The sequence below is a fragment of the Hippocampus zosterae genome, chromosome 4 (assembly GCF_025434085.1).
Source record: "Hippocampus zosterae strain Florida chromosome 4, ASM2543408v3, whole genome shotgun sequence".
Lineage (NCBI taxonomy): Eukaryota > Metazoa > Chordata > Actinopteri > Syngnathiformes > Syngnathidae > Hippocampus > Hippocampus zosterae.
In genome coordinates this window covers 28,428,886-28,453,573 of record NC_067454.1, presented here as the reverse complement: position 1 = coordinate 28,453,573, position 24,688 = coordinate 28,428,886, and the positions used below count along the sequence as shown (strand labels likewise).

At 44.0% G+C, this 24,688-nt stretch overlaps 2 protein-coding genes across 5 annotated transcripts in view; one reads left to right on the top strand and one right to left on the bottom strand.

Annotated features, from left to right (window-relative positions):
- Positions 1 to 1,019: 1,019 nt before the first annotated feature.
- spg21 (SPG21 abhydrolase domain containing, maspardin) lies at positions 1,020 to 22,985 on the bottom strand. 3 transcript variants are annotated; one of them, XM_052064007.1, is made up of 10 exons: positions 22,791 to 22,985; positions 19,238 to 19,300; positions 14,233 to 14,451; positions 10,663 to 10,824; positions 9,929 to 10,009; positions 9,383 to 9,528; positions 4,495 to 4,603; positions 4,322 to 4,429; positions 4,091 to 4,231; positions 1,020 to 3,506 (listed from the first exon to the last, which is right to left on the bottom strand). In XM_052064007.1, the coding sequence occupies exons 3-10, from the start codon at positions 14,329 to 14,331 to the stop codon at positions 3,381 to 3,383; spliced, it is 972 nt and encodes a 323-aa protein (XP_051919967.1). In that variant the 5' UTR covers positions 14,332 to 14,451; positions 19,238 to 19,300; positions 22,791 to 22,985; the 3' UTR covers positions 1,020 to 3,380. The 3 variants fall into 3 exon arrangements, with proteins under 3 accessions (XP_051919967.1, XP_051919968.1, XP_051919970.1); XM_052064008.1 differs by lacking the exon at positions 14,233 to 14,451 and having other exon boundaries at positions 22,791 to 22,980; XM_052064010.1 differs by lacking the exons at positions 10,663 to 10,824; positions 14,233 to 14,451 and having other exon boundaries at positions 22,791 to 22,984.
- The window catches only part of efl1 (elongation factor like GTPase 1), an 88,036-nt gene continuing 86,207 nt past the window's right edge, over positions 22,860 to 24,688 (top strand). Inside the window, exons 1-3 of one of the 2 annotated variants that reach the window (XM_052063859.1) lie at positions 22,860 to 22,986; positions 23,763 to 23,861; positions 24,203 to 24,270. In XM_052063859.1, coding sequence (XP_051919819.1) covers positions 22,932 to 22,986; positions 23,763 to 23,861; positions 24,203 to 24,270 — 222 coding nt within the window. In that variant the 5' untranslated portion in view covers positions 22,860 to 22,931. Of the gene's footprint in view, positions 22,987 to 23,208; positions 23,651 to 23,762; positions 23,862 to 24,202; positions 24,271 to 24,688 lie in introns of those variants that run through there. The other variant, XM_052063860.1, reaches the window with a different exon arrangement.

The following is a 24,688-nucleotide window of genomic DNA, read 5'->3' as shown; positions in this document are numbered from 1 at the left end:
CTAATATTGTCGAGGTCGTTCAAATGGAGAACAACTTGTGAGCTTTTATGTACTGTATTCACCAGGGCTCTGAAAATCAAATGTCAATCTTTAATTTTTTTTAATGTCATTCACAAAATGATTCATTATTTAGTAGGTTTGATGAATTGTTTTATGTTTGTTATTCTTGTACAGTATTTGTTGTTGGTTTTAGCTTTGTGCATTGATCTTGTTTAGATGATCACAAAGAATAAAAGGCATACTTCCACAAGGGGACATTTAGTACATTCGGGAGAGGCGTTTGTATGTTAAGTTGTTTTTGGTCGATTCCTATCCAGAAATATTTCCCTTTGAAAAGTGTGGTATATGGTTTTTGCTGCTTCGCTGGTCTTCAAAAAACACTCGGTGATCGGTGGCTGTTTCCCGACGAATGAGCACTTCAGGGACCACGGCTGATTGGGAAAAGATTTTATTCTACCAATGTCAGAGTGAAGTCTTTCCAAAAAGTTGAGTGGCCCAAGGCATGGATGTAAAAAAGCCCCCCCCGTCCCCTGTCAGGCCCGTATCTTTTATACCTGGCAAGGGGCTGATGTCATGGCTTTGTGCACCAGCTGCGGTTTTCAATCTACTAGTTTACTTCAGTCCTAAAAAAAAGGAGATCTTGACCAGTGCTGTTGGTGATGGACGACAACAGCCACTCCACCCCACTATAGGACCGCACACACTGCTGAAACTGGATTCTCCATGACCAGCAAATATAGAATAGAATCGTGTTACTGACGCCAGGTGGACATTCTAAGGCCACCTACAGGAATAGAGAGGGAATTCCAAATTACACTTCAAAAGTCATTCAATTCACCTAATTTGGTGCAAAATCACTTAACTCTGGTTTCTTGATATATTAGGAAATTAATTAAATATTGAGTGGGACAACAGTTTGTCGTATTTTTTTCAATTAAATTTGAAAAATCAAACGCAATTTTTTAACAATCATGCTTTAATTATTTGCGATTAATAATTCATTTATGTGAAGACATTGATCATGTTGATTTCTCACTTTCATTTGGAAACATGAATATCAACAACGCAAAGTAATTTCTATAAATCTCCACCAGTGATCATGTTCTCAATTGATCACTGACAAAAGATTCCAAGAAAATTGCACTGGGTGTGAACAGTGAATGTCAGGCTCATGGGCTACCCATGTGGTCCTTGGAGAAATTGGTGCCCACCGGCACCACATTGGTGATCCCGGTTCTCAGATTTAGTCCATACTACAAAACACAAAATCTTAGAGATTGTTTCATGTGCCCCTAAATGTATTTTTGATGCTGATATAAAATGTCTTCTGTCAGGTTGGTCCAATTTGACACTCAGGAATAACCAAAAGGAGGAGACAGGAGACTCGATTCTGGTACCAGGAGGGAACGAGGAGAAGCGTTCAGTTTCAGTTCTCGGCACGTAACCCTAACGATCTCCCCCTTCACCTCCTCATTTATTGGGAAAGCTACTACATAGGTGTGTCCAACCTAAAGGGTGGGGGCTGTTGAACACACACTGAACTTGTTTGACTATGTGAGTGCAATTTACGTACATGTGTGCAAATGTCAAATAAACATCATGTTGCAGCTGGTGTTGATGTCTCCATTCACTGTTCACCCTTGCTCACTGTTTAGTCTTAACAGTTATCTCTTCCAACCACGTCGTCGGAAAAGTGGTTGCGACCCTAACCTTTCACACAGTACAGCAATCAAAAGTGAGCATATAATGAAGAATATATAATGATTATAGATGTGAGTAAATAATAAAGCATATATCTTTATTGAAAGCATAAGCGTTCTTCATTGCAGGCAAAATCAAACTATCATGACAGGCAGAAGCATTCTTCTTTGCGAGCATAAATAGACGACGCGAGACTCAATCGAATAATACGTGAATGTATGATTACTAAAAAATAATAAATCCAACACTTCCTTCTTTTTCCTCGCGCACCGTGTGTGATATATTTTTATTTTTATGTTTGACCTTTACAATCTCCCGCTAAACAGGTTTCCCCCTGCGCTTACTATTGATAGGCATGTTTCAGAAACCACATGTTGCTCAACTTTAATTCATATGCATCACTTAATATATTACATACAGTAGATCATTTTTATTATAACTTTAGGTGCTACAGGGAAAAAAACAGCAGATTCACAATCGACCACAATTAATCTCGCATCTCTGATTAAAAATATTTTGTAAAAAATTGTTGACCAGTGTTATGTTGACCAATGTAAGAAACGAGCAAGTGTCGACTGGACGAAGGAGATTGCTGTTGACTTGAAATTTCAGCCCAGCCACGTCACCAAGGAGTTCAGATCAGCAATGAACTATCTTGGTCCCCGCACACAATTAAGTGTTGGTGAGCTGAAGCTCCTTCAAGCATTGAGGCTTGCCATGCAACTGGTGTGACTCATGTGTCGAGGCTTCAAAACGTAGTCCAATCCCCTCTAGCACCACCGAGTGGTCATAAGCGCATGCAAAGAAGAGGTTTTCTTGCGCAAAATTTTTCTCGTATTCATTTTTATTCAAAATAGACATTTTTCCAACTGAACTTCACGATCCGCTCCCTGAACCGGTCACGTGGTACAGCCGGTTTCGACTGTCATCAACCACGTCATTTGAGCAGTGATTTTTAATGAATGTCTTGGTCCTAGGGCCTGGGTGTGAACAGTGAAATGGAACTCTGCTTTCCAAAAACTGTGATAAATTAGAGTTAACTCCTGTTGTAAACTCGGCCATTAGAAATGTATTTAATTGGGTTGTGTTGGGAGGAAAATTAATTAGCCCAATGATCCAAAAATCCATCCATTCATCCATCTACAGTTTATCAGAGATCCAAAAATATAAATATCAGTAAGTGTGACGAATGTCAGTGCCCTCCTCATACTTCTAAAATTGTCACTGTTCAGACGTCCCCCAAAACGGCATGTTTGGACAACCATTCACATTAAAGCAAGCAAGCCATTTTCAAAACTTAATATCAATAATTCGTTAAAAACACACACACACACCTGCGCACTGAACAATCGTTTAGATTTTCTGGGAAAAAAATTGTGACGTACATGTATGAGGTTTCGGAGACCAAAAAAATAAACACGTCAGGAATGGGGGAAATCTTTAGAGCATTGTACATGTGGGAACCTCGCAGCAAACAAATTGAATTGTAGCTTTTGGGTCCAAGGCGAAACATGAACAACCAACAACCAAGAGGAGTTCAGTTGCCAAAATCAACATTTGCGGATTACAATGCCCTTGATGACTAACATTTTATACAGACAAAATAAACAATACTTTATCAATGCCATTTTTTAATCAAAAAGCTTCAGTGACATTTTGGCAGAGCTTCAAAATGCTCATCACTGCTCCTCTTCAGATTCTTGGCACGTTTTCAGGTGGCATTCCTGGACCTCCAGCTCCTCAGCACTCACCATTGCCGGGTCGATGGCAGCATACCGCGTTCCGTGGAACTGCCGCAAATGAATCTATTGATCGAGGAATAAGGGGCAGTAATGATTAGTATCAAAATTATGATACAGAAGAAAAAAGCTACGAGGTTTCAATCAAACAGTTACGTTTCTTGACCACAACGACCAGTGACGTAATATTGCCATGTCATCATTCATTTACTGGATGTGGAGGGCTAACAATGTGGGCTTGGGAAACAATCGGCGGTAAAATCCTGTTCACAAATACACTAACGTCCTTTCCCACTTAGTGCACAGCTAATCTTCTGTTTCTAGAAATTTGGTCAGATGAAGAAGTAACAAAGTGGCCCAGTAAGACTCCAAACTTCAAACCAATCGAATATATGTTGCAATCAGCTGCAGCAACACGTTTGCAGGCCACATTTCGAAATCCGCGATTTTTTTTAGGCAGAGGATCAAATAGTTATTTTACTGACATTTTCGCTCTGAGGGCAGTCCTAATTTTGTTTGGCACCCCTGCTTACAGATTGGGGCTTTTACATTCAAATGACACCCACATAGCAGTTCGGTTTCCAAATGACAGGCAGTCACACCAACATGACAATTAAGTCTCGGCAAGGCTTCCTTTCACGCCGCCATACCTGGATGTAGAGGTTCACATCGGCACTTCGGCAAAGGTAAGGGAAGTTTCCGCCAGTTTTCAGATGAGCTCGTTTGGCATTTGGAAACAATTTATACATCTCTTCCTTTGCTTCTAAAGACAACGCACTCTGATCAAAAACCTAAGTGGTGTAAAAACAAACACCGTGGCTTGTCAGTCAGAATGAATATGGATTGCCCAGTATTTCAAATTCACATGCATTCCCACTTACATCAATAAGAGTCACAGCAACATCCTTGATTTTGTGTGGCTCCACGTAAGAGTTCTGGCAGTTTAGCGTTAACCTGGATGCCAACTCTCTCTGGTTTAGGCTCTCCAGCTACAGCACATAAAATACGCATTACTTTCATTGAGGACCAGCGAAGCCCAAAGAGCATCCCTTACCCTGTCAACCATGAAGTCGATCGCGCCAGCCATTTCTGGGTCGACGGGTCCTTTTGCAAAGTTCCCTAGAACAATCTTCTTCAACATGAAAGCTGGAATCAACCAAAAACTAAGCAAAAACAATCCAATTAATTTGTTTTAAGGGCATACTCGCACCAGGACATTTCAGCCATGCCGGATTTGGCCGAGATTCCGCCTCCCTTTCGAGTCCACTCGTCACACTGCTGTTTAAGCTTTTGCCCATTGGCAGGCGAGTCATTGGGCTAGTCATGGAACCTATGCCCTATGCAGGCGCATGGCCCTGTGTCACCAGGCTTGGCATTATGTACGGTGTATCAAATCTATAATCCATAATTAACGGCAACTGTATGACACATCCACACTGCACGCATATGCAATCCTGCTGGCCCTGGTACGCCATTCCCAACCATGCCTGAGCTCGGAAAGTGTTTTGATCTTGAGTACTTGCTCGAGTCTTCCATCCATCCATCCATTTTCTGATCCGAATACCCTCATAATGGCCAGCTTATTGGAGCCTGTATCAGGTGTCTTCGGGCAATAGGCGGGGTATACCCTAAACTGGTTGCGAGTCATCCGTGCTCACATTCATAACTAGGGACAATTTAGAGTGTTTCATTAACAAGCCACGCATGGTTTTGGAATGTGGGAGGAAACCGGAGTACCCGGAGAAAACCCACGCAGGCATGGGGAGAACATGCAAACTCCAAATAGGAAGGCCGAAGCCAGAATCAAACCCTGCACCTCTGCACTGTGAGGCCATCTCGCTAATCAGTCAACCACCGGGCCGCCCTTGCATGAGACCGATTCTAGAAATATCACTGAGGGCAGTGGTCCCCAACCCCTGGGCCGCGGACCGGTACCAGTTCATGGGTCATTTCGTACAGGGCCGCACAGGAAGAATAAATAACGTGCATTACTTCCATTTTATTTATTTTGGAATCTGAAAGGTGTTTTATTTTGATAAATTACCGGATTCTCTGTTACATCGGTCTACAGTGTGTCACTCGACGCAGGTCATGGTGCGCTTCTCGGTCAAGTGCTAGGTTACCGCTAAAATGGAGCTAGCAAAATGAGTAAAAAACAAACGTCATTGGAAAGGGTAAAAGGCCCTGGCCAGGAGACAAAAGAGGAGCCTACGACTTTTAAGAAAAAGACGGCTACATTTAATAAGACAGTGTCAGGAGTCCTACTTAAAATACGGATTGATCACAATGGGAGATTCCGACACACACCAAGCCCATCCATCCATCCATCCATCCATCTTCTACCGCTTATCCGGGGCCGGGTCGCGGGGGCAACAGCTTTAGCAGGGAAGCCCAGACTTCCCTCTCCCTAGCTACTTCTTCCAGCTCTCCCCGGGGGATCCCGAGGCGTTCCCAGGCCAGCTGGGTGACATAGTCTCTCCAGCGTGTCCTGGGTCTTCCTCGGGGTCTCCTCCCGGTGGGACATGCCCGGAACACCTCACCAGGGAGGCGTTCAGGAGGCATCCGAATCAGATGCCCAAGCCACCTCATCTGGCTCCTCTCGATGTGGAGGAGAAGCGGCTCGACTCGGAGACACTCCCGGATGACCGAGCTTCTCACCTTATCTCTAAGGGAGAGCCCGGACACCCTGCGGAGAAAACTCATTTCGGCCGCTTGTATCCGGGATCTCGTTCTTTCGGTGACGACCCATAGCTCGTGACCATAGATGAGGGTTGGAACGTAGATCGACCGGTAAATTGAGAGCTTCGCCCTTTGGCTCAGCTCCTTCTTCACCACGACAGACTGATACAACGTCCGCATCACAGCAGACGCTGCACCGATCCGCCTGTCGATCTCTCGCTCCCTCCTGCCCTCACTCGTGAACAAGACCCCAAGATACTTAAACTCCTCCACTTGGGGCAAGATCTTCCCCCCCGACCTGGAGGGGGCACTCCACCCTTTTCCGACTGAGGACCATGGTTTCAGATTTGGAGGTACTGATTTTCATCCCAACCGCTTCACACTCGGCTGCGAAACGCTCCAGTGAGAGTTGGAGAGCCCTGTTTGAAGGAGCCAACAGCACCACATCATCTGCAAAAAGCAGGGATGCAATACTGAGGCCACCAAAACGGACCCCCTCAACTCTTCGGCTGCGCCTAGAGATTCTGTCCATGAAGGTTATGAACAGAATCGGTGACAAAGGGCAGCCTTGGCGGAGTCCTACCCTCACTGGAAACGATCCCGAATTACTGCCGGCAATGCGAACCAAACTCTGACATCGGTGGTATAGTGACCGAACAGCCCGTATCAGGGGGTTCGGTACTCCATACCCACGAAGCACCCCCCACAGAACTCCCCGAGGGACACGGTCAAACGCCTTCTCCAAGTCCACAAAACAAATGTAGACTGGTTGGGCGAATTCCCACATACCCTCGAGAACCCTGCTAAGGGTGTAGAGCTGGTCCACTGTTCCACGGCCAGGACGAAAACCACACTGCTCCTCCTCAATCTGAGGCTCGACTTCCTGACGGACCCTCCCCTCCAGCACCCCTGAATAGACCTTACCGGGGAGGCTGAGGAGTGTGATCCCTCTGTAGTTGGAACACACCCTCCGGTCCCCCTTTTTAAAAAGAGGGACTACCACCCCGGTCTGCCAATCCAGAGGCACTCTCCCCGTTGACCACGCGATGTTGCAGAGGCGTGTCAACCAGGACAGCCCCACAACATCCAGAACCTTGAGGAACTCTGGGCGGATCTCATCCTCCCCTGGGGCCTTGCCACCGAGGAGCTTTTTAACCACATCGGTGACTTCAACCACAGAGATAGGAGAGCCCACCTCAGAGTCCCCAGGCTCTGCTTCCTCCAAGGAAGGCATGTTGGTGGAGTTGAGGAGGTCTTCGAAGTACTCTGCCCACCGGTTCACAACGTCCCGAGTCGAAGTCAGCAGCGCCCCATCCCCACTGTACATAGTGTTCGTGGTGCACTGCTTCCCCCTCCTGAGACGTCGGATGGTGGACCAGAATTTCCTCGAAGCCGTCCGGAAGTCGGCTTCCATGGCCTCACCGAACTCTTCCCATGCTCGGGTTTTTGCCTCGGCGACCACCGAAGCTGCGTTCCGCTTGGCCAGTCGGTACCCATCAGCTGCCTCTGGGGTCCCACAGGCCATAAAGGCTCGATAGGACTCCTTCTTCAGCTTGACGGCATCCCTTACTGCTGGTGTCCACCAGCGAGTACGAGGGTTGCCGCCACGACAGGCACCAACCACCTTAAGGCCACAACTCAGATTGGCCGCCTTAACAATAGAGGCACGGAACATGGTCCACTCGGACTCAATGTCCCCCGTCTCCCCCGGAACATGGGAAAAGCTCTGTCGGAGGTGGGAGTTGAAACTCCTTCTGACAGGGGATTCCGCCAGACGCTCCCAACAAACCCTCACAATACGTTTGGGTCTGCCAGGACGGACCGGCATCTTCCCCCACCATTGGAGCCTACTCACCACCAGGTGGTGATCCGTTGACAGCTCCGCCCCTCTCTTCACCCGAGTGTCCAGAACATGCGGCCGCAAATCCGATGACACGACCACAAGGTCGATCATCGAACTATGGCCTAGGGTGTCCTGGTGCCAAGTGCACACGTGGACACCCTTAAGTTTGAACAAGGTGTTCGTTATGGACAGTCCGTGACGAGCACAGAAGTCCAATAACAAAACACCACTCGAGTTCTGATCGGGGGGCCGTTCCTCCCAATCACGCCCTCCAGGTCTCACTGTCATTGCCCACGTGAGCATTGAAGTCCCCCAGTAGAACAAGGGAGTCCCCAGCAGGAGTACTCTCCAGCACACCCTCCAAGGACTCCAAAAAGGGCGGGTATGCTGAGCTGCTGTTTGGTGCATATGCACAAACAACAGTCAGGACCCGTCCCCCCACCCGCAGGCGGAGGGATGCAACCCTCTCGTCCATCGGTGTGAACCCCAATGTACAGGCACTGAGCCGGGGGGCAATAAGTATGCCCACACCTGCTCTGCGCCTCTCACCGTGAGCAACTCCAGAGTGAAAGAGAGTCCAACCCCTCTCGAGAGGACTGGTACCAGAACCTAGGCTGTGTGTGGAGGCAAGTCCGACTATATCCAGTCGGAACTTTTCTGCCTCACACACCAGTTCGGGCTCCTTCCCTGCCAGAGAGGTGACATTCCATGTCCCAAGAGCTAGCTTCTGTAGCCGAGGATCGGACCGCCAGGGTCCCCGCCTTTGGCTGCCGCCCAGCTCGCATTGCACCCGACCCCTTTGATCCCTCCCACGGGTGGTGAGACCATGAGAAGGGGGAGCCACGTTGCCTCTTCGGGCTGAGACCGGCCGGGCCCCATGGGTGTAGGCCCGGCCACCAGGCGCTCGCCAACGAGCCCCACCTCCAGGCCTGGCTCCAGAGGGGGGCCGCGGTGACCCGCGTCCGGGCAAGGGAAACTGGATACCATCGATTTTATCTGTCATTAAGGGGCTTTGTGAGCCGTGCTTTGTCTGGTCCCTCACCTAGCCTACTCTGCATAATATAAGGCGATGGCGTATTTTTCATGCACTTTGTATTTGCGGTGTATCTTGTTTTCAAGGCACGTTTAAACATTACCATAGTGACCAGAGAGTGTTGCGGCGAGATAGTACGTTCCTCGTGTCGTGATTCGTGTTTATTATTATGCTTAGAAAATACCACCGTTTTCATGCAGGTCATATCAAATTATTTTGTTATATTTATCCGGTCCCTGAAAATATTGTCTGATATTAAACTGGTCCGTGGGGCAAAAAAGGTTGGGGACCGCTGATCTAGGGCTCAATCATTGCATGGCTTGCCCAGTGCGAGTACACCCTTAATCACGTTACAGTCTCAAACAGCAAGAAATATTGAGGAAAAACCTGTTCGCTGTCCATGTCTGGTTAAAGATGGAAGTATCGCTGAACGAATTACACAGTATCAAAGAGTGCACCCTGGGGGACTTGCATGAGAACTCTGCAAACTTCTGGGCCAGGAAGCCACCCAAGGATGCACCAAAAAGATGAACCTTGATCAAGTCGAGACAGAATTATCATTAGATTTAAAACAAAAAAAGTGCACATGAGGGAGATAAAAAAACAAAATACAAATGAGATACATCATGCTATGTTTTTATTTACTTTTCACTAAAACGTAAGCAGGTTTACAATTTGTAAACTTTGTCAGATTTACTGAAATCACGGCTGTAGTTTGTAACGCGTGAATTTAGCTGGCAGGCATTCTATGAAACGCAAAAGTATTCGCATACACAAGCAATTAAAATATAAATTTTTCACAATATGCCCATTTTAACAAAAATAGAAATTGACAGAGGTCACAAATCTGTAAATGTGAAAAAGTTGATGACATTACACACATTGGTGGGAGGTAAAATGCTTAAGGGGCCAAAGAAAGAAACAAAAGCTTACTTTATCTAACTGCAGATGATCGAGAAGTTTCCGAAATCCATCACAGAACTCCATGAGATCCCAGTACACTGGATACTGAAGCTGAAATACACACCAAAAAAAATAAATAAAATAAAGTACTAGTAACATCGAGAGAAATTGCCAAACAGAAGAAAGGCAGGACGGCCCAGTGGACCAGTGTTAGCGTGTAGACCTCACAGTATAGAGGTACCGTTCAATTCCAGCTCCGGCCTCCCTGTGTGGAGTTTGTATGTTCTTCCCGGGCCTGTGTGGGTTTTCACCGGGTATTCTGGTTTCCTCCCACATTCCAAAAACATGCATGACAGGCTCATTTGAACACTGTAAAAATTGTCCCTAGGTGCGAGTGTGAGCATGGATGGTTGTTCATCTGTGTGTGCCCTGCGATTGGCTGGCAACCAGTTCAGGGTGTAACCTGCCTACTGCCCGAAGACAGCTGGGATAGGCTCCAGCATCCCCGGGACCCCTGTGAGGATAAGTGGATCAGAAAATGGATGGATGGAAGAAAGGCAATCTGAACCATGGGCTAGATTTTAGCATTTACATGACGGAGAAAGAACCATCCATCATTCCAGGAATCATTCAGGTTCGAGCAGGGTACTGTATTGATATGTGCACCCACTGATGAGTCAAAAGGGAGAAAAAAAACTTCACTCCCAACAGGCACCTTCAGCAGGAGTGATACATTTCTGTTGAATTATATACAATAGACTCACAGATATGACCCTGTAGCCCCAGCCCGTCAAAGCCAACATCTGTTGGAAGAACACCTCTGCGGTTCCACTGACAGGCGGAAGGAACATGATTGGGCACCTGACGCTCTTCGGGCCGGCGTCATACAAGGACCACACTTTGCTGTCATCATCATCAACAATAATCTAGAAAGAGAAATAGAGAAACAAGGAAATGAAAAAAATACATATATCCTGATACGTGATGCTTCAATGTGTGAAACAATTCCATATTCATCTTCTACACCGCTTATCATCACTAGTAAATGAAAATTTATTTTGCAGACATGACAATCGCTGTTCAACAAAGAAAACATTCTTCATTCAAGCCAGCGACCGGTAAAGCAGAGGAAATGAAACATGATTGCAGAATCTTTCATAATCGCTCAGTTCGTCGATCATCTAAACAAATTCAACTACGTTCACCATTCTAGAAGTACGTTACAAGCCGTTACCCTCAAAATACTGGGATTTCCCCATTGTTGTCACTCGTTCAGTTCACACTAGTAGACAGCAAGTTTCACCCTCCAATCTCATAAGCAAGATTGGAGGGTGAGCAAGATCACTGCTATACAGCACTCAAAGGTTCTGACCGATCAATTGCCCGCACAGCATTGGGTCTTTCTGCCCACTATTGAATATACTTAATTCCTACATACAGACAGAATCTCAAATATGTTAAGTCTGTGAAGAAATGGACCGATGAAGCAAAGCATGCTCTACAAGACTGCTTAGACTGAATTGATTGGGGCATCTTTGAAACTTTAACGGGAACACTGAATGAATACACAGACACTGTAACATCATACATCCGTTTCTGTGAGGACGCGTGTACTGTACAAACGAAGTCCTTCCGCTCCTTCAACAACGACAAGCCATGGTTCAGTCCCAAACTCAGGCAACTTAGAAAAGAGAAAGAGGCTGCATTAAGAAGTGGAGATCAGACACTGCTCGAAGCCAATTAACAAAGGAAATTAGCATCGCAAAGAGAAGCTATGCAGAGAGGCTGAGAAAATACTTCTCTGCTAACAACTCTGCATCTGTGTGGAATGGCCTGGAAGCAATCACAAACTATAGGACACCATTGCCCCAAGCAGTGAACAACAAGGGTCTGGCTGATAAACTAAAGTTTTTTTGCCGATTTGAAAAGGACACCTCCATTTCCCACATATGCCCATCTCTACCAGAAACTACTCTGTCAACGCCCCCACTCTCATTCTCTGCCCTAGAGATCCACGAACAGGACGTGAGATGGCTCTTCAAGCAGCAGAATATCAAGAAATCTGTGGGGCCCGACAAAGTGTCCCCCTCCTGTCTGAAGTCTGCACTGACCAGCTGACTCCGGTCTTCACACAAATCTTCAACAGATTGCTGGAGATTCAAACATCCTGCTTCAAAATTCCCATCCTGCTTCAAACAGTCTACCATCATCCCAGTTCACAAGAAACCAGCAACATCGGAACTGTCGCTCTGACGTCTGTGATCATGAAGTCCTTTGAACGCCTTGTGCTGAACCACCTAAACAACATCATCGGACCCCTGTTCGACCCACTTCAGTTTGCCTACCAGGAAAACAGGTCTGTGGAGGGTGCAGTCAACATAGGGCTGCACTACATCCTCGAGCACCTCGACAGCACAGGGACCTACGCAAGGATCCTGTTTGTGGATTTCAGCTATGCGTTCAACACCATCATCCCGGAACTCTTCATCCCCAAACTTCTCCAACTTGGTGTGTCCCCTACAATCTTCCAGTGGATCCTTAGCTTCCTGACGGGACGGACACAACAGGTGAGGCTGGGAAGAACAACTTCATCATCACGCACCACTAGCACTGGAGCCCCACAGGGATGAGTCCTCTTTCCATTGCTCTTCTCCCTCTACAGCAGGGGTGCCCAACCAGTCGGTCGACCGCGGACTGATCCCAAGTCGACCGTGAGGTGTATTGGGGGTGGAGGGTGGTTAAATGACATGAAAAGACAGGAAGTCAGTGTTGCTATCGCAGTACACATATTTAGTTAAATATTTAATTATAAACCTGTATACAGTAATTAATATTCATCAGCATTGTCTTTATGCAGCTGTGACAGTGTAGCCTCCATTACCCTCCAGTGAGCTGCTGGCCAGCTATCCCGCAGTACGCAGCCAATGTATGATTAGACAACAGGGCCGTTCACACGGCACACATTTGCTCCGGTGCTGCACCGAGATATTTTGTTGCGGGATATTTTGCACCGCAGCAAATTGTGTGGAGCGTTCACATGTACAAAGCCGCTGAGCGGGGCAGCTCCGACACAGTGTCGGGGCTGCCCTACTTGCGTTCACACGGCAGTTTCTGCAGCGGAGCAAAACGACAGAAAACAAACGAGCTGTCGTGTTGGTTATTTTTAAAACGTACTGTATATACACAACTCAAGCGACTACTGGACCGACACGTCCTTCTCGGTCTCTGTGCCTTCTGCTCGAGAGTGACCACCGCCCAAGAAAACGTAAATGAACGATGACTTCAATGACACTCAGAAAAGCAAACACTAATGCGCCAAACAGAAAATCAAGAGAGGAAATCACAAAATAAATTCTATGGGGGCGGGGGGTTGTGAACAAACAACAAAGGAACAAACAACTCCGAGACAGTCCAGTCTCCTACAAAAGGAAAGATGTTACTAGCCAAGTCTTGTGTCGTTATGAAACACACACATTACGGAAGTCCGACAGAGCACGAAAGCAACGCATTCTCGCCATACGTACTCTTCACAAGCATTTGCTCGGGAGCAAATTTAACCCAGTTGCGTTCACATGTGCAAATTTACACCGGTGCTGCTTCGCAAACGAGCATTTGCCCCCGGAGCAAATATTTGACCCACCTCCCTGAGGTGGGTCAAATTTGGTCGGGTATAAGCTCTTTTCCGGTGCTACGCCGGAGCTAATTTGCACGTGTGAACGCTCTACTGGGGCAGCCCCGGCGCAGCACCGGACCAAATCTTGCCGTGTGAACTGCCCTAATGAAGGAAAAGCCCAATCTCTCTCTCTCTCGCACTTCCCCCAGCCACACTCTCTCACTCTCACGCGCACACACACACACACACAAGATTTTCTTACCCCTCCAGAACACCGAGAGGACCAACAAAAAAACCAACTCAACGATCCATTTTGTCAACATTGTTCTGTAAATGTAGCAAAGTGAGGCGCTTCCCCCACCTTGTTCAAATGGAATGTGGTGGTTTCCTTTACGTTAGCATGCGAACGGTCATTGCTGAATTGTGTTGTTCACATCAGTTTTCCTCATTTGCAGATCAATGGTGAAACGAATCCAGCCAGTTGCCTTCCCTTTTGGCATTCTATGTAGGAAAGCCAAATGGCTTGGCCCTGGGACTTTTAGTTGAGAACTGGGAGTTCTCCGGAGGTTGGCTCTTTGAAAAGTAGCCCTTGGGACAAAAAAGGTTGGGCACCCCTGCTCTACATGAACGATTGAACCCCAACACACCCAGCCGTCAAATTCAAAGTTCGCAGACGACACCAGTCATCTGTCTCATCAAAGACGGCGATGAGTCTGCGTACCGAAAAGAAGTGCAGCAGTTGGAGCTCTGGTGCAGCCAACACAATCTGGAGCTGAACACGCTCAAGATGGTAGAGATGATCGTGGACTTCAGGAAACATCCTTCACTGCAGCTGCCCCTCACACTATCCAACTGCCCTTTGTCAACCGTCGAGACCTTCAAGTTCCTGGGTATCACAGTCTCCCAGGACATGAAGTGGGAGGTCAACACCAACTCCATCCTGAAAAAGGCCGAGCAGAGGATGTAATTTCTGAGGCTGCTGAGGAAGCATGGCCTCTCACGGGAGATGATCAGACAGTTCTACATGGCAGTCATCGAATCAATCCTGTGTTCTTCCATCGCGATTTGGTTTGGGGCCACCACAAAAAAGGACAAAATCCGACTGTAACGGACAGTTGGGACGGTGGAAAAAAATCATTAGCACGCCCCACCGACTCTTGAGGAATTGCACACCGCAAGAACCAAGACATGGGCTGGGCCCCCGCACCCTGCCCACCAGCTTTTCCACCCCCCCCCCCACACCCCCTCAGACAGGTGCTACCAACCCATGCGCACCAAATCCAGCATACATTTAAATAGCTTCTTCCGTCTAGCCATTAACTTAAACACCAACCCAAATCGACCTGTATACACTAAATATTCCCATCCACGGAATTCTATGCAAAGGAATATCCTTCACCCGGAATAAAAACCTATGCATTAACTTGCTAAAATACACGAAACGCCCACCCGATGCGACGGAAAAGACAACACTGAAACAAGTTTTCACTTTGCGTTTTTCGATCATCCGATTCGAATCGACGACTTGTATGTGAGTTTTTATTGGCGTGCGTTTTACTGTAATTGTGAATGATTTTAACTTTATTCATTTACGTCCTGTAGAACGCGGCACTAGCTTAAAAGCAGGACCCACTCGACACGACCGAAGAAACGTGTTCCCTTCGCCGTTTTCATTCATCAGATTCGAAACGAAGATGTGTAAGCGACTTTTTATTGGCGTGCGTTTTACTGTAATTGCGAAAGATTTTAACTTTATTCACTTACGTCGTGTAGATCATCGCATCGAAATGTAGAAGAACTGTAACAACTGGAGCGGAGAGAATGAAATGCATCCGTTTGAGCGAGGCTCGACACAAAGTTAAAAAGATCCAGCAGAGACTTGGTGTCGGAAAGACGCAAATCTATTAAACTTTAAACAACAAGGCATTGATTCAACTCCTGATGACAAGCCACCATCCAACAAGGAAGCAATGCAAATGGCAACAAAAATCCTTCAGTATGCACAAGAATTACCAGACATCGGTGATCAACGGGACAGTTACTTGCAACTAGCAAGAAAACTGGCACGCAGGCAAACATTGTCATAAACCAAAGAATGCATCCAACAAAACAATCCAAAATACACATTTTTTCCCCAAGACAGAAAAAAATAAACATTAAAATACTGTACATATTTTACTGTTGTGATTTTTTTGGGATACACCTGTATTTCAGTTTTTGTTATATAAACATTTTTTTGGACAGTATATTTTTGTATTTTATTGATTGTGTTGTTACACGTACATTTTGTCAACATACCTGCAGGTTGATAAAGGACATGTACCATGCTCATTTCCCAAATGAGGAATTTCTGTTATCAGGACAAATTGGACAGCGCCAACAAGAGTCCGTACTAGAGAATATTTACTGTAGTGGCTCTTTGTAATTTTGCACAACCAGATGGAACAGCATTACCGTAATAATCATTGTAGCTCCAGCTCTGTACTCACTTGAACCACCGTCACTGATCAATATTCCACAGCACAAGACACTTTAAAACGCTCAAAGACACCTGCATAATTGCACACTTGTTGTACTACAAATACTGCTACCGGTCACTTTTAAATGGTTAAATATTTTCTGCACCAACTGTACAATTGTGATAGTATTGTATTCTCTGTATTCTAGATACTTTGAACAATGTCTCACAGTTGTCATTGGGTGGTACAACAGAGTTAAATCTGGACAAATTGAAAATGTATTAAATGTAAAAAGGCTGAATGTAGAGTCTACCAAGAAAAAAAAAAGGGGGGAAATATATGGTAGCAATGAGGGTACCAGTGTCTCAAATACAATTGTTACTGCTTTGTGCTGGATAGAGACCTTGTGCATTGCAGCAATGAAACACCCTCCTGAGAGAATCTTCTCCAAAACAGGGCAGATCATTTTCAACAGAAGAAACTGGATCAGGTCCTCAAACCAGCGGCACTTATCTCTTCTCAATGTCAGTTTGAACTATACAAAAGTTATGCGGATGCAGTTTTTCGTTTTTGTTTTACCCATGTGTATATATTGTCCTGTTTTGTGTTTCGGGGCGATTTGGTGTTGTTTCACCTGAAATTATTAATTACCGTAATTCATTCATTCATTTTCCGAACCGCTTGATCCTCACTAGGGTCGCAGGGCGTGCTGGAGCCTATCCCAGCTTTCTTCGGGCAGTAGGCGGGGGACACCCTGAATCGGTTGCCAGCCAATCGCAGGGCACACAGAAATGAACAACCGTTCGCGCCCACACTCACACCTAGGGACAATTTCGAGTGTTCCATCAGCCTGCCATGCATGTTTTTGGAATGTGGGAGGAAACCGGAGGACACGAAGAAAACCCACGCAAGCACGGGGAGAACATGCAAACTCCATACAGGAAGGCTGGAGCTGGAATTGAACCCAGTATCTCTGCACTGTGAAGTCAACGTGCAAACCACTCAACTCCCAGGCCGCCCCACCTGAAATTAGTTTAGCTGAAAAAAGTTGATCACTTAAATGATTAAAAGTTAAGTTGAACAGAATTAAGTATGTTTTTTGGACTATATTTTTTATGCAGAGCAAATACAGATCCAATTCCACTTGAAGCTGGGATGCAGTGTTAAACAAATAAAAACAGAATACAATGATTTGCAAATCATGCTCAACCCGTTTTTAACCGAATACACTCCAAATACAAGACATTTAACATCACACTGCCAATTTGTTTTTAGCAAATAATCATTAACTCTGAATTTTATTGCTGTCACCCTTTCCAAAAATGCTGGGACAGGATCATGTTTACCTTTTTTTGTGTGCTGGTAAGCGTGTGGGTGCATGTGGTCAAAGTATTGAGATAGACGCAGTGTACTTCCGAAGGTTTGAAGGACAGTCTTCATGAGCACTTGATGCTTTGAAATAAGGCCAGAATCGGCCCAATACATCCATCCATCCATTTGCCGCCGCTTATCCGGGGTCGGGTCGCGGGGGCAGCACCTTTAGTAGGGAAACCCAGACTTCCCTCTCCCCAGCCACATCTTCCAGCTCTTCCCGGCGGATCCCGAGGCGTTCCCAGGCTAGCTGGGTGACATAGTCTCTCCAGCGTGTCCTGGGTCTACCCCAAGGTCTCCTGCCAGTGGGACATGCCTGGATCACCTCACCAGGGAGGCGCCCAGGAGGCATCCTAATCAGTTGCCCAAGCCACCTCATCTGGCTCCTCTCGCTGTGGAGGAGGGCGCCTCTACTCCGAGCCCCTCCCGGATGACCGAGCTTCTCACCTCATCAATAAGCGAGAGCCCGGACACCCTTAGAAAACTCATTTCGGCCGCTTGTATCCAGGATCTCGTTCTTTTGGTCACAACCCATAGCTCGTGACCATAGATGAGGGTTGGGACGTAGATCGACCAGTAAACTGAGAGCTTAGCCCTTTGGCTCAGCTCCTTCTTTACCACGACAGACCGATACATGGTCCGCAACACGGCAAATGCTGCACCGATCCGTCCGTCGATCTCTCGCTCCATCCTGTCCTCACTCATGAACAAGACCCCAAGATACCTAAACTCCTGCACTTGGGGCAAGATCTCCTCCCCGACCCGGAGAGGGCACTCCACCCTTTTCCGACTGAGGACCATTGTTTCAGATTTGGAGGTGCTGATCTTCATCCCAACTGCTTCACACCCAGCTGCGAAACGCTCCAGTGAGAGTTGGAGAGCCCTGCTTGAAGGAGCCAACAGTACCACATCATCTGGAAAAAGCAGAGATGCAATACTGAGACCACTAAAACGGACCCCCTCAACGCTTCGGCTGCGCCTAGAAATTCTGTCTATAAAGTTATGAACAGAATCGCGACAAAGGGCAGCCTTGGCGGAGTCCAACTCTCACTGGAAACGATTCCGACTTACTGCCGGCAATGCGACCCAAACTCTGACATCGGTGGTATAGGGTCCGAACAGACCGGATCAGGGGGTTCGGTACCCCATACCTCATATCTTTAAAAAAAAAAAAAGAGTATGTTGGGGTGTATATCACTGTTGGGATAGAATATTGACTGTGTCGGGATATACATTTGTATCCATATCACACAACTCCTCTTGACTCTAAATGTATTACTTATTAGGAGCTCACTCTGAGACAATTGCTCAACGAGGCAGCCTCAGGCCTCGTCTCAGTGCGTAGCCTACTAGCGGAGGGGTTACCAGGTGTATGCCATGCACAAGACGAAGGAAAAAACAGACAAACTGGCACACCCTCACTACCTGTGCCGAAACAACTTTGAGACGAAAAGGTGGTTAGAAGTGATGAAAGCACGCACACAGAAAAAAATAAATACCCCGGGCAGTTTACCGATATTCAGTGCAGTTGTGTTTGAAAATCGAGGATTGGGAAAACGTGAGAAAAGAACTCCTGAAGAGCCATCACCATTGGCTCGATGGACAGCCAAGAGACAATGATTTTCAATGTTGCACAGCATTGAACTATTCAAACAATTATCAGCTCAACTTTTTTTCCTACATTACACAAAATAACTGTGACTTGCTAAATCGTGTGGATTATGATCCTTGAATAACTTGATTTTAAGAAACCACAATTTGGAAATTAACTGTCATTGATATGACTAAAACAGAGAAGAAAGACAATTGAAAAAAAATTGCCAGCAACATTAAAACTCTGGTGTTTGATCAATAAATCATATCTGTGTTCGAATTTGAAACGCAGTGTACACTTACTCTTTTCAGGGGAACTGTGCTTCTGAACCAGTTATAGTCTGGAGAATCTTTGATTTCTTCCATCTGTTGAACACATTCAGAAGAAAGAAATCAGAAAACCTTTATTTGTCTCATAATGGAGAAATTCCTAATTTACAGCAGCAAAATTGTAAGGGAGGAAGTAGAAGACAAAAAGTATATAAATAAAAATAAAATGTAAGCATATTAAAAATGAGTGAGTGGGGTTGAGTCATTCTCCTGTTGCCCACCTTGTCCAGTGTCCAGGTAAATGAAAACTTGAAAACTACAAAACTGCAAAATGACAGCCATATGCCTATTATTGGCATATTGGCAGCTTTTTAAAAAGCCCTAAAAATACATTAAATTCACAATTGAGTTGAATGGCCCATTCGAAAAATGAATGCAATCGTTTGGGTTTGCAAAAAAAATAATAATAATACAGAATAATAATTACCAGTAATATTAATAATAATGATGATTTTTTTAAATGGAAGGAGGTTTTCATGGGGTCATGTGGTCGAGGCTGTGGGATTGCTGATCAACAGCACAGGTTGTCCAAAGCACTTTATTTGAAAAAAATATCTTGAGCGTACACCGGCGGCACGTCATCTTACAGAAATGTTTTTTTTTTAATTAAGTAACTTACTTTAATTTCCAGAATCTCTCACCCTACCATGGCCAACGGCAGAACCGAGTATGTTTTTTAGCTTTTGGTAAAGTTTTTAATTTACACATGTTCTGTTGTATCCGCTACCTTGCGCTATGCTAACCTGAGAGAGTTCGTATTTCCAGTCCAGGATCCAAGTTCACAAACTCCCTTTAAGGCGTTTATATACTGCCTAGTTTGGCTATATTGATTGATTACTTGACAGTTGAATTGAATGTTCACTCGCCAGCTAATGATTCCCATACAACCACAAGCACTACCGGGTGTTGCTCTCGAAGAATGGACTTCCCTGGACAGTGTGATCTACCCAGTGACAGTGCACTGCAAAAGTATTGGAACAGCAGTCTATTTCTTTGTTTTATTGTGTACTGAAAACATTTGGGTTTGATATCAAAAGATGAACATCACATAACTGCTTCAAACAACAAAGCGTGTGACGGAAAAGTGGTTAGGACTGCACGACTGTCTGTGTTTTATGTTATGTGTTGTGTTTATTATTTTACTTTATGTGAACTGTTTTGTTAAGCGCTTTGTTACAGCTGCCGCTGTTGTGAAAGCGCTATATAAATCAGCATGTATGTATTGTATAAAAGTTGAGAATTCCAGGGGAAAAAACTAATCAGGAGAATTGTCATCATACGAGAATGATCCAAAACACACTGCCAACCCAACAAAGGACTTCACCAGAGAGAAAAAGTGGGCGGTTTCAGACTGAACAACTCAATCACGTACCCCGCCCCCACCCCCGAACTGAAAGAGACGGCAATAAACTCAATATACCACAGTCTTGTGAAGTCACTGGGTTGCAGCAGGCTTGATGCAGTTATTGCAAGTAAGGGTTGTGCCACCAAATATGAAATGTTATTCACTTTAAGTGAATTTAATAATAATTTATTAAACTTCAAAACTTTTCAGTGGCTGAGGAGATTTGTTGCGTTGAAGCTCGTTTAAATTTTTTCCCCTTCCTTGAGGAGTTTTTGCAGAACACTTGGTGCAGAAACAAGGCAAAATGTCTTCCTCTAAAACAGTGAAGAAATGCCACGTGGCAAGCCGATGGTGTGGTTTCGATTACCAAATTAGGTGCATGACGCTAAATTCATGATGACATGTGTTTCATTTATGGAACTACAGTATTTTATTAGTTTGGTTTAAAAAAAATTGATTAAATATCAATGGACTGGATTACGAAATTCTCAAGTGTATAATGACCATCATACTCTATGTTTTACCAAACAGAATGATTTGCAGATAACATTTTCTTTACGTAATTATAGACAGACAGATATCGTTACTTTAGCATTTTGAGAAATTGGTGAAAAGTCATCTTTTTACTGCCAAAACACTGGAGTAATTCAAATGCATATTGACAGACAAAAATAATTTGAAGTACGACATGTAAATACGCAACATCAGTTCACAATCATGGCACTTTAACAAACATTATTTATTGCTGTACATGTCTAAGGTATTTTAAACTTAGACTAAAATACAAATAATACAAATTAACATGTAAAGAATATTGGAGATTGGTTGCCTGTAATGCAATGCCAATTGAGCAACTGCGTAACACAGTAGCAATGCCTGCAAAACAAACACAATTCCTATTCTAAAACTACAAAAAAAAAAGCAATTCGAATTATTAATAGATCAAAATATACGGAACCCACAAATCCACTATTTATCAAATTAAATATGATGAAATTTTATGACCTGGTTGACTTTAAAATCACCCAATTAATGTACAAAGCACACAATAACCTGCTCTACCAAAACATTCAGAAGTTTTTCGAAATTCTAGAAAGCAGCTATGATTTAAGAGGTAACAAATTAAAAAAACTCAAAACAAGAACAAACATCAAGCAAAGAAGTGTATCTATCAAAGGTGTTAATCTGTGGAATAATTTCGAATCGGACCTGAAAATGAGTAAATTGCTTGCTGAGTTCAAAAACAAATTTTAAAAAAAGTACAAACAACCAACATCAATCAGAGTTAAAATGATAAATTCTAAACATTAAATATAATTATAAATCAGAACTAAGTTGATAAATAGAGAAATGTATTGTAATATCCATTATGAATACAAGAGAAAATTGACAAGAGTGCCAGGGTGTGGATGTATATAATCCTGATACAAACCAAAAGTTGTAAAAGTATCACGGTTAAGGGTAAAGTATGAGCTTTAATGGAGACTTCTTTATTCTTACTTTTTTCTTTTCTGATCGATATAAAAATGATTTATTAGATATAAACACAGAACGGGGTAGGACTAGATACGTTTTTTTTACTTCTTCCTACTCCCTTGAACATAAAAACTGTGTTGAAAGAAGACTGATTTCTTTCTTTTTACTATTTTATCGACCTTATTTTCTGTCAAATTATTACTGTATATGTTTTATGTTCAATAAACAATAAACAACAACAATGCAGAACCAACAATGTAGTATGCCCAATGTGCCGCAACGCTTCACAAGTAGTCATCTTCCCATCATTACTGCTCAGCATATCTTTAGCAGTTCCGATCGATTCGTTGTATTATTTAATAAAGTAAAGGTGACGAATTTCAAAGAGGCTCGAAAGGAAAACGTTTGAACTTCACTACCAATGATTAGGCATACTTCATTTGTTGAAATGTGGTAAATATGACATATTCTCGTTTGATGCAACTATGTTCTCGCTCAGCAATAATAGAGCCACCAGTCACAATCATATTGTTATTTTTAAGGTACATTGAGTGGTGAGTGATACGAAAAATGTTCCGACTCATATACTTCATGTTTTTGGCTAACTTACAGCATTATTATACCATCGTTACCTATTTAAGGCATTCACTTTTTAACAAATGTGAAATGCAGCAAAACAAGGTTATCTACCGTACATTGATTTACCGTTTGGTTGCGGGTGTTCGCTAACGCGTCCATTTCAAACAGTTTAGTCGCCCACTTCGTCACATGACTTGAATTTGTCAGCTTCCGCCATAGCTTCCGCAAACAACATCGTGCTGTATGTCTTTTTCTTCGTTAAGATGAATGTCGCTTGGCAACCAGGTTAAACCCACATTACCGCCACTTATTGGATTGCAATGTAAGTGTGCAGCCCGTCTCTCTCTCATTCTCATGCTCTCTCTCTCTCTCTCTCTCTCTCTCTCTCTCTCTCTCTCTCTCTCTCTCTATCTAAGATAGATAGATAGATAGATAGATAGATAGATAGATAGATAGATAGATAGATAGATAGATAGATAGATAGATAGATAGATAGATAGATAGATAGATAGATAGATAGATAGATAGAGCAACGTATACACACACAAATTGACAGTAATTTGTTTCTCTCTTCTTTATTTGACGTTGATAACGAGAACCACCATCTGATGGCAAAGGTAGCGCTGCAATTTTTACATGATTTAGAGTCGTTGTTGAAGCAAAGTACCGGGAGAGCAGTAATGCGCTATGTATCGTTGAAGCTGCCGAAAATACGACAGAAGAAGAAGATGAAGCCGAACGTCATTCAGGACTTGTTCCGCCCGAATATCAGCATGCGTGGGATGTGGTGCAGCATGTGAATTTGAATACAGAAACGTCTTATTTTACAGCTATTTAAATTTACCATAATGTTGCTACTTGCCATGAAGTTTTGTGAGTAATCATTTGAAGTCGTGTTATAATTTTAAATTAGTTTCTCTCTGATATATCTACTCAGCTCGCGATTTTTAGTTTACAACGCCTGCCAATTCACAGGAGTATCTCAGGTGTGTTATGTTCTACATTGACAACTTTCATTGTCCTAACACAACAGTGCTCGGGGTACTGTCTACTGTGTCATGTCAGTCTCATGTTATGCGTGCATTTTTTATGTTTTAGGGTTCGCAATGGGACATCCTAGTCTGGATAGGATCATTGAACTGCAGAAAAATCCAGCCAATATTAGAAACCTTTGCATTTTGGCACATGTTGACCACGGTAAGTTTATTCCTTTGCCTTTCCACGCATTTTAATTGGAGTTTGACAATGGACACTATACAAATGAATGTAATGCTATTCTCAAAATATGTTGACCCCAAATCAAGAGTAGACATATTCACTTAATAGTACTGTAAGATTATCATTTCCCCCTATTTAAAATGACATTCTCAATGGTGGCATGTCCTAAGTTGTCAAAATGTCAACTCACCACGTTTTCCCAAACAAGTTCTTGGCATAATCTGAAATAGTGGTTTGATAAAGAAAAGAAAAAAAACCTAACATGCTGTTCCTTTGTTAAGATTGTTGTGGTATTAAAAAGTACATATTTGTTTGTTCAGGTAAAACTACTCTTGCGGATTGCTTAGTGGCAAGCAATGGTATCATATCAAGTCGCCAGGCAGGGAAGGTAAGTTTTTGTCTGCTTATGGTATAACATATAAAATGTCCTCCCTCACCCTGTTAACAAAATAATTAAAGCCACTGTCTAATTTAAAAGGTCAAAATCCTCTTGATTTCGCCCTCCAAACCAGATTTAGGCAAAGTCCGACACACCCACGGCCTGTAAACGGTCTGTAAAATGTAAATTATGTAATGCATGTTGACAGATTTGCTCTTATTTTATGTGCGCACGTGTTTGCGCTGAGACAATTGGTAGCAAGCAAGCAGGCGTTGCCAACTTTGTGAAGTTTTGACTGTGGGGTAGTTCAGTGTCATTTTATCAAATGCCTCCCACCTGATCATCTCAGAATGTCTTTTAAGAATCCAGTAAAATGACACACTTGTAAAAGGAAAAGTACAAAATATTAGGTCTCTATTTTAAATTA

Excerpts from the sequence above, each read along its gene's own strand:
- spg21 (XM_052064007.1), bottom strand. The coding sequence starts at position 14,331 with ATGTTTCCTGAAGTCCACGATCATCTCTACCATCTTGAGCGTGTTCAG. Across the intron at positions 4,430-4,494 it reads TCGACTTCATGGTTGACAGG|CTGGAGAGCCTAAACCAGAG; the intron begins GTAAGGGATGCT and ends TATGTGCTGTAG. Across the intron at positions 3,507-4,090 it reads ATGTGAACCTCTACATCCAG|ATTCATTTGCGGCAGTTCCA; the intron begins GTATGGCGGCGT and ends CTCGATCAATAG.